Source organism: Amblyomma mixtum, chromosome 3 (genome assembly GCF_055824585.1).
Source record: "Amblyomma mixtum isolate Tamu chromosome 3, ASM5582458v1, whole genome shotgun sequence".
In the NCBI taxonomy this organism is placed as follows: Eukaryota; Metazoa; Arthropoda; class Arachnida; order Ixodida; family Ixodidae; genus Amblyomma; species Amblyomma mixtum.
The window spans coordinates 20,684,232-20,698,802 of NC_143014.1; the positions used below are offsets into that span (position 1 = coordinate 20,684,232).

At 48.2% G+C, this 14,571-nt stretch overlaps 2 protein-coding genes across 2 annotated transcripts; one reads left to right on the top strand and one right to left on the bottom strand.

Annotated features, from left to right (window-relative positions):
• Positions 1-8,063: 8,063 nt before the first annotated feature.
• LOC149349398 (uncharacterized) lies at positions 8,064-10,600 on the top strand. The gene is made up of 3 exons (XM_089575450.1): positions 8,064-8,395; positions 8,858-8,964; positions 9,486-10,600. Exons 1-3 carry the CDS (start codon positions 8,064-8,066, stop codon positions 10,598-10,600), a joined length of 1,554 nt encoding a protein of 517 aa, XP_089431576.1.
• Positions 10,601-10,773: 173 nt separating this feature from the next.
• LOC149349399 (uncharacterized) lies at positions 10,774-13,531 on the bottom strand. The gene is made up of 2 exons (XM_089576773.1): positions 13,153-13,531; positions 10,774-12,270 (listed from the first exon to the last, which is right to left on the bottom strand). Exons 1-2 carry the CDS (start codon positions 13,511-13,513, stop codon positions 10,943-10,945), a joined length of 1,689 nt encoding a protein of 562 aa, XP_089432899.1. The 5' UTR covers positions 13,514-13,531; the 3' UTR covers positions 10,774-10,942.
• Positions 13,532-14,571: the final 1,040 nt, after the last annotated feature.

Below are 14,571 nucleotides of genomic sequence, written 5' to 3' on the forward strand. Positions count from 1 at the left end.
AGTTTTTTTTTTACTATTATTATTCAAGAAGTGTGCCATGAGGAATTAGTTGAGAAAGGGGAGTGGAATGTAGGAGATAGAAAATTAAAAGAAGGGGTGGAGACCAGTTGCGCCGAGGTAGTCGCATAGGCTGCCGGTGAACTGATTGTCCATAGCCCACTTTACATAGTCCCCTTCGCGGTTCCACCACAGGCCCACCTCCCTGGGAAGCCGCTTTCTAATAGGAGCCATCGCTGGGCAAGTCCGGAACAAATGCCGCACATCACAAATGTCCTGTGGAGCGCCGCAGTTAGGGCACCTGTCAGTTGGTGGCAGATCTTCATGACGCCACCGATGACGGACAGATGGGGTCAGAATCCGGCGCAGTGATACCTCCTCCTGCCGAGTAAGACTACGGAGGAGAGGGTGCGAACACGGAGGAATTAGAGCGCGTGTTCGCTGGCGCAGAGCTTTTGAATCGGGGACATCGGACAGGAGAAGAGGGGAAGGTGGCGGGTCGTCTGATGTGTCAAGGTGAGTTATAGCACCTGCCTTAATGTTATGCGGATCGTGAGCATGGCTGCGAATCGAATCTATGCACACAGGACATGGGCACATTGTGCAGAGCAGATGAATTGATTGTGTAATCTGGAATGTGCATCGAACAGCGTTAAGCTGTTTAAGGGCGGCGAGGGAGTCGGTGTAAAGATGAACTGCACTGAATGTTGGAACGAGCGTAAGGGAAGCAGTGTCACTGTAAATGGCTTGAAGTTCCAATTCCGGGGGGGGGGGGGGGGGGGGGGGGGGTGCACGTATCCGCGGTGTATGTCGCGCGAGAGTTGAGATGCGGATGGGAGGGACTATGCACAGCAGTAACTCCCCGCTCTGCAGTATGTGATGCATCGGTGTGCAATATGCACCCTCAGGCAGATACTCGGCTGATACCGAAAAGGAAACAGTGGGGCGATTGTATGTGAGCTGAGAGTACGACCACGGGGGGAGTGTCTTTAACCGAAGAAGTCATAGAGACTGTTTGCGATCTCTGTTTGCCACCCCCTGGTCGATGATTTCACTGAGAGTATTAAGTTCGGCGAACTCCTGAAGCACTCGGATGGGTGTTAAACGGGGCAAATATGTTATGGCGCCCATAGCCTCACGATTGATAGGTTCAAGGGAGTCCCACTGTCAGCGGGTGAGACGTTGAAATTGTGTCTGATATATTCTCCGTAGCTCAGAGCGCACAAGCTAGCGGGCCGTATGAGCACGCGCGCCATCCGATCGCAACAGCTATGTGCCGGATAAGACCTAGTGTAGCGTGAGCCGATTTACGGGTGGCTGTCAACCAAGGGGTGCCAGTCCCAGATGTATGAAGGAGGAGGCCAAGAATACGAACAGTTTCTACCTGGGGAATTAGAGAACTGTCTATTGTAAAATTTAAAGGCGGAGCTTTCCGTAAGCCGGCTTTTTTTCCAATGCGAATGAAAGATGATTTAGTAGGCGAGAGGGTTAGACCCAGAGGTGGGAGGCGAGATGTCAAGACATCCAGCGCGTGTTGGAGGACCGATTGATGGATAGCCGCGTCTGAGTGACAGCAGCACAAGGTTATGTCATCGGCGTACGCAAGCACACGGATAGAAGGGATGGTCTCTAGGGCTCGAACAAGAGGAATAAAAGCCACATTGAGTAATGTGTGGGCGAGAACGGAGCCCTGGGGCACTCCTCTATTGGAAGTGAAGTTACCAAAGGGCTTTCCGTGGACACGTACGCTGAAGGTTCGATTCGTTAAAAATGCGTGAATTGAGAGGAGAAACCGATGAGAGAGATCAAGAGTTTGAAGTGAGGCAAGAATGGCAGAGTGAAGGATGTTACCATATGCTTTTGTTATCTCTGTAGCGATCACGGTTCGAACATGGTGACTGCGGAGAGTGGTGAAGCACGTCAGCAGCCAAAGTAGCAAGACCGTCCTCCGTTCCAATTTGTGGGCGGAAACCGATTTGGGAATCTTGGTAACGATCGTGGGATTCCAGACACCACGACAAGCGTGCGGCGAGAATGTTTTCGTAAAGCTTGCAGATGGTAGCCTTCAGAGAAATTAGACGAAGGGCCGAGAGAGATACTGGAGGCTGACCTGACTTGGTATTGGGAGCACAATAGGATATTTCCACCCTCCAGGCATGACGCCAGAATGCCAAACTTCGTTGAAAGTATCAAGTAGCGTTTGCAAAGCAATCCCTTCCAAGTTACTCAATAAAGAGTTAGGTATGACGTCGTACCCGAGAGAAGTGGTAGTTTTGAGGCGTTCAATGGAGGCTAGCAGCTGTCATGGTTGGGTCGGAAGTAATCTCATCGGAGGGCTCTGTAACCGATATGTCAGGAGGAGGTGTAGAGGTGCAGTCATGGTGTGGAAAAACCTGACGGGCCGCTTGTTGTGCAAATGTGTCTTCATCCACATTTAGCGCGAGGCGAATGTTTTCTGTGTAATCTGCAGAGGTAAGAGCCGAGTGGTCCTCGGGGTGGCGAGAAGTATAATGATCGGTCTGGCGACGAAGAGCCCACAGATTAAGGAGGTGTATGTCCGGGTTTGGGTCGTCTTCATTATACCGTGGTTGTAATAGTGTGAGTTGCGAAAACAGCACATAGAGTAGACAGCGCTGAAGACGGGTTGAATGTAGATAAACGATTGTCGGCGCGTACATAGTCCCATAATGTTATGCGTACGCTGCGGCGTATTTTCCGTAGACGCGAAGGGATGAAGGAGATAAAAATAGGGCTATTATCACTACCCACGGTATCTGATTCAACAGCCCAACGAAGGTTATCGGGGCCTAAGCACCAAGTCAAGTCAGGTGAATACGGGCCACCTCGTGGGCGGGTAGAGGTATTCGGATGGTTTAAAAGTTGAAAGGAATTATCTGAAAAACTGCCTTGGATATTTTCACCCATTGAGGAATCCGATGGGTAACCCCACGAAATGTGTGCGCCGTTGAAGTCTCCACCAACTAGAATAGGGATGCCCGGGTTGGTAGAATGAAGAATACGAGCCCATCCAAGATTGGGAGATGTAGAGCCAGGAAGGCCATAAGAAGAAACGAATAAGGGGAGTGCGTGCAGGTTCAACAAGAAGGGTGACGACCTCTTGACGTGTGTTGCACCACCGTGAAAGGTCTAGCGGCGTATGGGGAACCGAACAGTGAATATAAATTGTAGATTTACCTGGGTTGAGGGAGGAGGCGATACAACGGCAATCAGGAATAGTGTGTGTATGGCATGCACAGAGTCGTGAAAAGCGTGAAAGTGAATTATCCTCTTGCAACAAGAACGCCCATGCCTTCAGCTTTCCGTCGCGAAGGTGGATCTTCATCTCAGAGGCCTTATTAGCAAAGCCTCGACAGTTCAACACTACCGCCATGGATGATGCACTATCCATGGCGAGGCTGAAGAGCTTCTACGATGAGGGAGATCAACTGCTTCATGAGCGCTAATATTTTACCCACTGTCGCAGTAGTCACGGTTAACGGGTGGTCGGCACCTGATTGTGGCCCAGTGCTTATTGGAGGTGATTCCTGAAAAGACTGATCCCGAGTGATTAGTGTAGGTTATATTGAGAGTAATGTAAGCACCGAGCTCTCAGCGAGGGTAATAAATTTGTCTGGTGCGCTGGGCTGTGACCGATGGATGCAAGCGATTGAAATCTCGGACAACTTGTTGAAAAAAAAAAGAATATCAGAAAGTATTACTGTGACAGAAATATTCCTCAAGGGTAAGTGCATGCTTGTGACGTGTTACATGCACACGTCACTTTGCATGCACACGTGTTGCATGCTTGTGAGTGCATGCTTGTGACGCAAATTAGGCGCACAGAAATAAAAATACTCGCGAACTCTTTGCTTTCGCCGATCGGTACGCATCACTCTGACGATGGCAGAGCGGAAAGGAAACGAACTCTCGACAGGTATTTCATCGGCAGTTCACCTCTTCGCTGACGATTGCGTACTTTGTCGTCGCATACCTCCTACTTCTCACCAGACACTCCTGAAGACCTCGACATAAATGACATCTGGTGCACCACTTGACTCATGCGACTAAATGTGTAATTGCAAGAGTATGCAAATGTCCCGCAAGCGTTCCATCCTAAATTATTCATAGTGTTTAAACTCCACTACCATTTCACGCGTTGAATCATACTGATATCTAGGCGTTGTAACCATGGGCAAACTGACTTGGTGTTAACACATCACGAAACTAATGGCAGAGACATCCAAAACACTTGGCTTCATTAAATGTTCTCTTTCTTTATCCCCACTTACAACCGCAAACTCGCGTATGAGGCATGCGTTAGACGAAGACTCGAATATGCCTGCGCAAAAAATGGAGGGGACACTTGAGCTCCGCCCTAAAGTTGCACTGAAGAGGAATCTGAACTCGTCTTTTTATCGCGGGAACTCGAAACATTTGTAGAAACTTTGAATTATTGTCCTGTGCGACCGATTTGCATAATTTAAATGAGATTAAACGACCTGGCTACCGCGTTTCTTTTTAACTCGACGCAGATGGTAGGAGGAGCAAACTAGTCTTTCAACCAGTCCCGTAGTGGCTTTCCGCTCTGCCATCGGCGGAGTGTTACGTACCGATCGGCGAAAGCAAAGAGTCCACGCGTATTTTTATTTATATCGGCCCAATTTGTGGCTATATAGCCTCTGACTGGATCTATTTATTCACGGCAACCTAAAAAACACAATAAAAGCGAAAGCGAAGCCGCCACGCGACTGCCTGTAAAACACTCCACGCGTTAGTTGACTCCTCCTACCGTCTGCGGCGAGTTCAAAAAAAGGCGGGAGCCCGGACGTTCAATCCGATTTAAATTATGGAAATCGGTCACACAGGACAATAATTCGAAGTTTCTAAGAATGCTCGCAATGTCTAGATAGAGATCCCGCGGTAAAAAGACCAGTTCAGATTCCTCTTTAGTGCACCTTTAAGGACACGAAGCGATGGCATTAATGGGTTAATGCCCATATATGCGGAATTGGCCATTTTCTTCAAACGCAAAGCTTTTTAATCTTTGTTTGTTCATTCTTCCTAACTGCCGGACCGCGGCTTTACCGCTGGTGCAGGACACGACCAGATTTACCTCGGCTGACAGCATCCAGGCGGAGCCGATTCTACGTTGTTCCAGACTTTTGTGGTTGCTTCGCTCGCCGCATCAAAGTTCGTTGTCGCCTTTAAATTGAGCACTGCCGAGAGCGGCGGGCATTCTGTTCGACGACCGCCAAGCACGCTTAATTGTTCCCACGCGGCCGCCGAGTCATTCAGTTCCTAGTGGGCACACGTCTGCCCCATAAACTGTTTCTTTTAGGAGCCGTTTTCATTCTCTTTCTGACAGCCGTCATCATTACGTGACGTGACAAATACGTAGATTCCTGGAAGTCCTTATGCCACACGTGGCGCAGTAATGAAGCGGTTAAGCATTGCGCCACTGGTGTGCGATGGGTGGTGCTGCCACCGGTGAAGCTTGTCGGACCCAGGTTGCTCTTCCCGAGCAAACGCTTGCGATCAACTGCCACCCGCCATGGTGCGCAGTTTTCTCACGATTCGGTGGGCAGGTTGTGACGACGGCACAAGGTCACATGACCTATCTGGCCCTCCTACCTCCTATAGGTAGATTCTCTGGGGAGTTTTCGTGGACTTTTCGCTCACGGTCAATGACGCCCAAGCTGACGACGATGCCGCATGTTCTGCGAAACGAGCTTCTGAGCGCAGTCAAGTTAATGTGGAGCCTTCATCAGCATTACCAATTGCATTACTTGAGAGCACCCAAATCTGGCGTCTCGCTTCATCTGCTCAATATATGATACATGGGTTAGCGATAGTGCCATCAAATCGTCTATTAGTATCGACTCAGCTCATCGAAGAGAGACAGCGCGGTGCGGCCCATTTCGTAATAGGCCGACAAAGAATGAACAGAAGCCACGCCGCAACTTAAAAAGTTCACAAGAGTGCGAGCAACAGTATGCAAGAGAGATGTGAAATACATGCATTGCAGCAATAGGACAACGTAGCATACTGTCCCAGTTGAGTTGATCACAAATGCGCCTATGTGCCTGGCGTATGTTGCAGTAGGCCACACTGAAATGACCTAGGCCTTCACAATCTGAGTTTGGCATAACATGTGGCAGCCATATTACCTTGACTGTGAAATTCATATGGTATCCCAGCGCAAGAATGGCAAGTCCTCAAGTTGAGAAAATGTCGAGCATTAGTTGCACGCAGGCAACTTCGAAGCAAGTCAAAAGCTCTGCCTATATTAGAAGAGGTTCCAAGGACCACGCAGACTTTAATCCACTGCTCCTTGCAACATCCTGTTGTGCAATACAACATAGTGATAGCACTGAATGCGATGCAGATGTACATGTAAATAGCACAGCAAAACAGCAAGGCCATGTCTCAGTACTGCAAAATGGTGCAATGAGAAGTCAAATATACATTATTTGCCTATTCTAGCACAAGGATCTCATTGGAGTGGTCGTAACTACTACAGAAACAAAATTATGCAACATGTTTTCATTGATTCTAAAACTGATATAAAGGAGAACATGTGGACAAAGTTGAAAAATATAAAAAATGTTTTTTTTTAATTGTCGTCAGAAAATGTCATTGTTCTGTGTTTTCTTGAAGTTGCCGCCATCATCTCTCTTTGTAGACACGGCATATAAACATGTACTTCAGCAGTTTGATAGGTCTGTTTGCATAGATTATAATGCACATCTACTGACACTCTGCTGCAAGCCGTTTTTGATATAACGACCCACAAACTAGATTCAAAAATGTTTTTTGTGCGGATTTTGACAAATTTTTAAAAAACATCTATAGCTTCCAGAGAGACAAAAATAACGAAGCACGAATAAAAACATTCATATGCTAGGAGAAGGTTAGTGACGCCAACCAAGTAAAATACAGGAAAAACACGACGTTTCGGGACCGGCTCGGCCCCTTCTTCACGGTGTGACTACGGACGAGCGCAGCTTGGCTTTTTAAGCCCCTGTGTGGAGGACCTGCGGGTCAATGGCCGCAGCCCATGGACGTAGGATGAGGGGAGAGTCCCCAGGGAACGATTAACATTCTCTCGTGTTTGCTGTATGTGCCACGACTCGAGTAGAAGCCTCCTGCGTGGGTTAGCTTCCGTTTCCAATACAATGGTGCTGTCGAAGTCAATTGGGTGGTCACACCCTTCACAGTGTTCGGCCACGGCGCTGCGTTGACGATTCATGTGACGGACGTCCGCTTTGTGTTGGTTCATCCTTTCCGCGAAGTTCTTCGTTTCCCCTATGTACGACGCCGGGCAGACGGAACACGGAATTTTGTACACGACGCCCTGGGCCTTTTCTCTGGGCTGCCGGTTTTTTGGGCGGGGGAGAAGGCGACCGATAGTGCTGGTCGGTTTGTGCGTTGTCAGCACCCCCTCTTTTCCGAGAATGCGACCGAGCGTCTCGCTCACGCCTCTCACGTAGGGGATGCAAACACGTTTTCGCTTCTGGCATGCGTCTGAGGAAATAATAGACCGGATTTTGTTTTGCCTTTCTTGTTTCCTGATAATGCGCCGGATGAATGAGCTTGGGTAGCCGTTCTTTTGGAGGTCAGAAATGACTCGGTTCTTCTCCTTCCTTTTTTCTTCACTTGAGGAACATATGGAGTCGGCTCTCTTCAGTAATGACGTCACGACAGATGCTTTGTGCGGGATGGGATGGTTCGAATCGAAATGTAGGTACCGTCCTGTGTGGGTTGGCTTCCTGTGCACCGAGGACTGCAGGCCTTTGTCGTGCCTTGTAAGTAGGACATCCAGAAAAGGCAGGCTGCCCTGCTGTTCATGTTCAACAGTAAATGGACCTTTTTCACGTTGGGAGAGCGCCCCTAGCGGCGGCCGCCGAAGCACAACTGGTGGCTCGGTCGGGTCGCTCGCGTCGCGCAGTATCCGCAGTCAGTTTGTTGTTCCGTCCGTGCTTGTTGATGCAGTTTTCGTGCTCATCCGACCATCGACTTTTGCCATTATATATTGCTGTGAACATTTTCTTTCTGTTCAGCTGAGAATGTTTTCGGCGATGGATTTCGCGCAGTTTTTTGACGCGAGCAAGCAGTGGACCAACAATTTGACATCTGTGCCTCCGATCAGTGATAGTGTGATTGACACGCACTTCTGCGCATCGAACCGGCAACTGCTGAGAGGATGGGCGTTCAAAGAAGAAAAATACATCCGCCGCATTGAATGTTGCGTTCATCAGCACTCGCCCGACGGCGAGCTGCTGATACTGAGAAGCATCTGCCTTTGCTCAATGAAACCCGGACATTATAGACAAGTCGCAGCACTACGTGATGACGGACAAACAAAGGTAGCGCAAGCATACTGCGACTGCGTTGCTGGGTTAGTACACATTCCTTTGAATATTGAAAGGTGCGCTCATATGTACTGCCCTGCCATTCGCTTAGTCTTGAATAAATCTGTCTACACGGCGATATAACCAGTGGTGTGATGTATACTGTTCTCGCAATCCCGGGCGTTTATTTATGACGCCTTCTTAAGTCGTGGATACTTTAAGCGTAGGAAGGCCCGTTTCATAGACTTATTTAACGCTGGAGTTTTTAAGTACACGGCTCCAGAGATCAGTTATGTACATGTTACTTTGGTTCCCGTATGATCGTCTTGACCGCCCTGTTAATAAACAGAATAGACCTTTAACTGTGTAACTGCTGGGTTTTAAACATGCACTAAGAATGGTAATAGGTGCCTGCCAAAGCAGCATGCAGAAGTGCGTATATAGAAGTCGTTTGCATGCATTCCAACAAAGGATGTTTTTGCAACTCTTTTCAATGCGTTCTTTTGCAGACTGAGCCAGAGGTGCCAGCACATCGCTGCCCTCCTTTTTGCTGTCCGCAGCATTCAGACACCTTCATGTACCGATATGCCATGCCGATGGATGGCACCAACACAAGGCAAGGCTATTTTACATTTCACTCAACATTTTAAGTGCATTGACTTATGTGTTATGACACCTGCTTTTACATGGAGAAAAAGCATTTTGGGCATGGTAGCTGATATACATGCAATGTTGTTGTGCAGTCACACAACAGAAAAAGGACACACACAGCATGGAGATAAATATTTATTATTTTTGTCTTTGGTTGGTTCCTTGCATGTTTCTTGCCCATCATTTGGTTGTGCTGCTTAAAAAGTCAGACTTAAGGGTATCCAGCAGATTGTTACTGCTGTATTCAAAGAGCATCTTCAATCCAGCTTTGCATTTTGCCTCGAACAGCTGTACTTTATTTGTTGAACTCATTGCTTATGCAGCTTTGAAATGATCGAACCTCGTGTGTGGAGTTGCAGAGAAAGATCATAAGGGACAAAGATACATTTTTTCATTAAGTGGACTGCCTTGAGCAGATTAATGCCAAGCAGTTCAAATGCACGTAACGGTAGTGTTTTCTACAAGTGGTCATTTTTTCACTTGCAGGTCACAACCGTCTGCTGACAAAGCCACTGGTTGATATAACCTTCAAGAAACATGTCATCAACAAAACAGTGCCAGCAAAGCGGAAGCGACGACTGCCACCAGATTATTCGTCGGCCAACCAATCTAACTACGCAGCCTTTGCGAAGAAAATTGCTGATGATGCACCGCACTTAGTGTGGAACAGGTACTCGACGAGCAAGCCAGCACCACCCTGCCACGCGAGTGACATTTCAGACACTGAAGATTTGCATTCTGAGAAGTGTTTGGCAAAAACAAGGGACCACTTTGAGCAGCTTGTCCCGCTAACAACAGCTGAGCGAGAGGAGATCTGCGTGAAAACAGTAGGTCAAGATGAAAATGCATTATGGGCTGCTGAAAGGACTGGTCGGCTAACGGCATCGAATTTCAGAAGAATTCTCTGCTGCAGAAAGCCTGAAGGAGTTGTTAAGGATATTCTGTATCCAAGAAGAAAAACACTCAGACACGATGACCCAAGAATGTATGGACTGCAAAATGAAGAAGCAGCCGTACTGCAATACATTCAAATAATGCAGCTGTACGACAAAGACATCGAAGTGAGCAAGACGGGCCTCCATGTCCATGAAAAATATTCTTTCATCGCTGCATCACCAGACCGTCTTGTGATGGATGGAGGCATAGGTGGACTTCTCGAGGTGAAATGCCCTTCATCAAAAGCCGGACAAAAAGTGCTCGATGCATGCACTGACAAAGCATGCTGTGCTGAAGTTGTTGAGGGGGAAATGCACCTAAAGCGTTCACATGCGTACTTTTATCAAATACAGGGACAACTTGGTGTCACCAGCAAACCTTGGTGCGACTTTGCGCTGTGGACTGGCCACCCTGAACTGGAGCACTCCATATCAGTTCAGAGGATTTATTTCGATCGCCAAGTGTGGGATGAAATTCTGCAAGGACTACTTTATTTTTACAGGGCTGCAGTGATACCAGAGCTAATCACACGCCGTGTGAAACGCCTGGGATTTTTGTACACAACAGGCGCTGGCTATGTACCATTTCAAAAGTTCAGGGAGGGGTTTTACGTTGTTGATGAACAGAACGAGCCACTGAAGCTGAAACTTCGAAAGCTTAAATAAATATTTTTGCTGCCTTCATCGTGCGGTGCTAAATGCAACATTTCCAAGTGTACTGAATTTTATTCGCCCACCTATACTTTCAAATATTACATTTGCAATAGACATGACATTACAAAAAATGCACAATCATATTTTACTTATAAAGTGCATTTAAACTGCTTCTTGATAGCAAATCTTCACACACAAATGACTCGCTTCATTGAACAAGGCCAACATAGGGAAGTGATATCAGAGGTTGCATCTTTCATGCGCTATCTTAAAACCATCAACATGAACACAAGCATTAGGTAACCATCAAAATGAAAAGTTAAATTGATGAAGAGCCTATAGGGTACTGGTGATCTACTCAGAGTCTGACTGTTCATTCCTTTTGTTATTCAACAATGGTCCTCGGAAGTTTGACAGCCGAGCACAGGTGGCAAAAATTTGGTCTGCTATATCCAGCATGTTGATGGGGAATGGTTTGTCTAGTATGTGATACTCCTTTATTCTACGTATTACTCTCTCAATGTGCACTCTTGCACTTGCCACTTGTTTTGTTTCTCGAACATCACTGGCACTCATCTGAGGCTTCCCAGGGATGCGAAATGGGGGCATATAGAGGTCAACATGAGGAGGAAGCAGGTCAGTAATTTTAAACCCTTTGTCAGCCATTACCCCATCACCTGGCTCTAACAGATCTAGGACGCCACTCTCCTCAACAATAGATCTGTCACTCGTACCTCCACCAAATAGGGGTGACACAAAGCTGATATAACAGTCTGGTGTGGCCCCCACCAAACACTTCATAGTGTTTGCAAATTTGTAGTTCGAAAAGGTATATCTTTGTGCATTTAAACCCGACGGCTTCTGGATGCGCACTTCAGTTGTATCCAGAATAATCCGTGTGTTCGGATACTGCCTGAAATGGGGTGGCATATGTCGCTGCACCTCGGCAAGTGATGGAAAGGTTGTTATAGCAGCCAGATCTTTGTCCAGCACGAGTATCCATTCTGTGAAAATGCGACTAAAGGTAGGCATGGAAACAGCAAAATTTCGTGAAATTTCCTTTGTTGCCATGCCTGTTCGCAGACGTACTAGAACCATAAACATTTGTTCTTCCAGAGAACGCAAATTTTGGTTTTCACTTCTGGCAAGCTTTGGGCTTCTTTCTACCACAAAATTGAGAATATGATTAAAAACAGATACAGATGGCAGCCCAGTATAATAGAGCATGTCCTGTGGTGTTTTCATGTTCTCAAGGCACAACATTCTTGACTTCAGTTCATAATAACATGTCTGCCACTGACCAATACTTTCTTCTGCTGTTTTCAGCTGTGAATGAAGTTTACCGTTTTTCTCTTTTTCTTTAGCTAAAAGCGATTCAAGTTCTTCAATTTGTTGAAGCAGATGTTCATTCTGGCACTTCTCTGCTGAGGAATCATCAGTCATGACAGCGTCTGTTGTGTTATCTCCAGTGACGCCGTCTTGAGCCATAGCTTGCGTCTGGTCGCTGTCGTGCAGTGGAGTGCTCAGTGAAGGAGCCCCATCACTCAGCCCACAACTCGCGGTTGTGGTGTTTCTTTTCTTCGACCTTTCGAAGCGGGCGACAGCACCGACGCGGCTACCATTCTTGTGTTTGAAGAGTGATGGCACGTAATCGGGATGGCCCACGAAACGAGAAGGCACCCCTGCAAAAAATATTAAACGTAAGGGAAATGCACGTCAACCTGACCTTTTTCTTAACTCTGCACTCTTGTTGCTCAAATCTCTGCCTGCAGTTTCGGGAATAACAAATGGGAAGCAAATCGATTGAAAGCCCGATCGGGGTACCTAGTCAAGCGTGCTCGTTATTTGATAACAAGCTGTGCCAGGGCTGTTGATCTCGCAACGTGACACAGCGCTGGGGAAGCGCTTACTATTCGGCTGGCTCGCGAGCGCACGAGAGTTCCGCTGAGGAAGCCTTCGCGCAGTCAACTCCATATTGCGATGGTCTGAAAGGGGCACAATCCACTGCAGAAAAAGATGTCGAGGCGCCTGCTTTCGCCGAGGAGTTGCTCCAAAGCGGAAGGTATCCGGCGTTCTGGAGCCATCGTCGTCGTTGCGGCGAACGCTCTCGCCGCGGCCGCGCCCTACCGTCGAGACAGGCTATGCCACGGCGCGCACACATTCCCGCTGGCGTACTACATTCTTTTTACTTTCACTCTATCTTTTAGGCTCACTTCTTTTCAAATGCAGCACTGATATTACAGTTTCAAAGAAAGATCTGCGCGAACGAGTCACGGACGGCGAACAGGCAAAGACGCACACAAACGCGGCTCAGTCTCTGCCTCTTCGCCGTCCGTTCTTCGTTCGCGCAGTTCTTTGCGTCTATACTATCCAACTAGAACGATAGAACGACAAATAAGTTATCCCCGGTGTGCTAGCAGACAGGCTCGCGCAGTTTCCGCTTATTTTTTTCATACGGCTACTTCTGCTACACTAGCATATAAACAACAGAGACGTCGCACCCTGTGTTTCGCGCTCAACTTCTTAGAAAACTGAGTGCAATAAACAAGAAAGGGAGCTTTTACCTGTCAAAAAGTGGTCGCTGCAGACACGCGAGTTGGCTGTTGGCTGCCACGGCGATCCATCGACGTTCACACGGCACATTGCTTGCACCCACTTTGCCCGTTTGGCTGCATGCAGTGATGCCGCAGGGAACCTAAAGAATCGTACATTTCCCGGCTTTTTGCTTGAATTAAAACATCCCACGGCGGCGCATCGCTGAGGCATCTCGCCAGCGGTTTCGGCAGGCACGCAAAGCGCAGAGTTCGCGACAGCTACGCAGCAGCGAAGACGCGACCGCCCGCACCGCTCAGCTAGCTCAACTGGCCGACGAACCACCAAAAAACATGGCAGTCGCACACTTCCCGCAATGCATTGCGCGCGCATGCGCAGAGTGCCACCATGAAAAAGGTCCATTGTATGGCCGGTTCAACTGAATTTAGATGACTCTGGAGGTTTTCTATCTCTGAGGTTTTCACCACACAAAAGCAGTCGTCTACATAACGGAGGAATAACTTTGGCTTGGGATTAAAGGAGGAGAGGGCCCGGCTTTCGACGTCTTCCATGGTTAGGTTAGCCACTGTGACTGAAATTGATGCCCCCATAGCAGTTCCGGTTGTTTGCTTGAAAAATTCTCCGTTGTAGGTGAAAAAGGTACTGCGCAGACAAAGGTCGAGAAGGCGACATACCTCATCGACGTTGAGTGGAGTTCTCTCGTGCAGCGTTTGGTCGTTTTCGAGTGCGCGGCGAGCAACGGACACAGCAAGGGGAACCGGTACGCAGGTAAATAGCGACACCACGTCAAACGAGACTAGGCTTTCGTCTTCCTCCACGGTAAGGTTCGAGACAAGTTGGACGAAATGCCGCGAATTCTGTACATGCGTGGGTGTTCTGCCGGCGAGCGGCGCCAGTACCTTGTGCAGGTAGTCAGAGAGACGTCGCAGAGGAGACAGGGTGAAGTCTACAATTGGCCGAAGGGGGACGCCAGGTTTGTGAGTTTTAGGTAGCCCGTAAAAACCGGGAGCTGAGCCGTTTCTGGAGATGAGGCGGAGGTAAAGCCATTTGAAATCAGGATGCCGCTTGAACATCTCTGCCAGGGTTTTGTTGAGTGTTGCCTGAGTGTTTGAAGTCGGATCCTTGCGAACCTTCTCATACGCCCCACTGCTCAAAAGGGCTGACGCCTTCTCCTCGTAGTCGCGTCGGTCCATCACCACTGTAGAGTTGCCCTTGTCTGCCGGGAGTATGACGATGTCGGTGTCGTCCCTGAGACCGCGTAGGGCTTTTCGTTCCAGTTGAGACAGATTGCTCGGAAATTTGGGGGGTACCTTGGCGATGACACCAATCGCTTTCAGGCGGACCTCTTCCCTGACGTGCGGCTCCAGGTGCTGGATCGCATCTTCAACAGCCGCGACTAGTTTTGGGAGGGCGGGACCAGATGATATGTT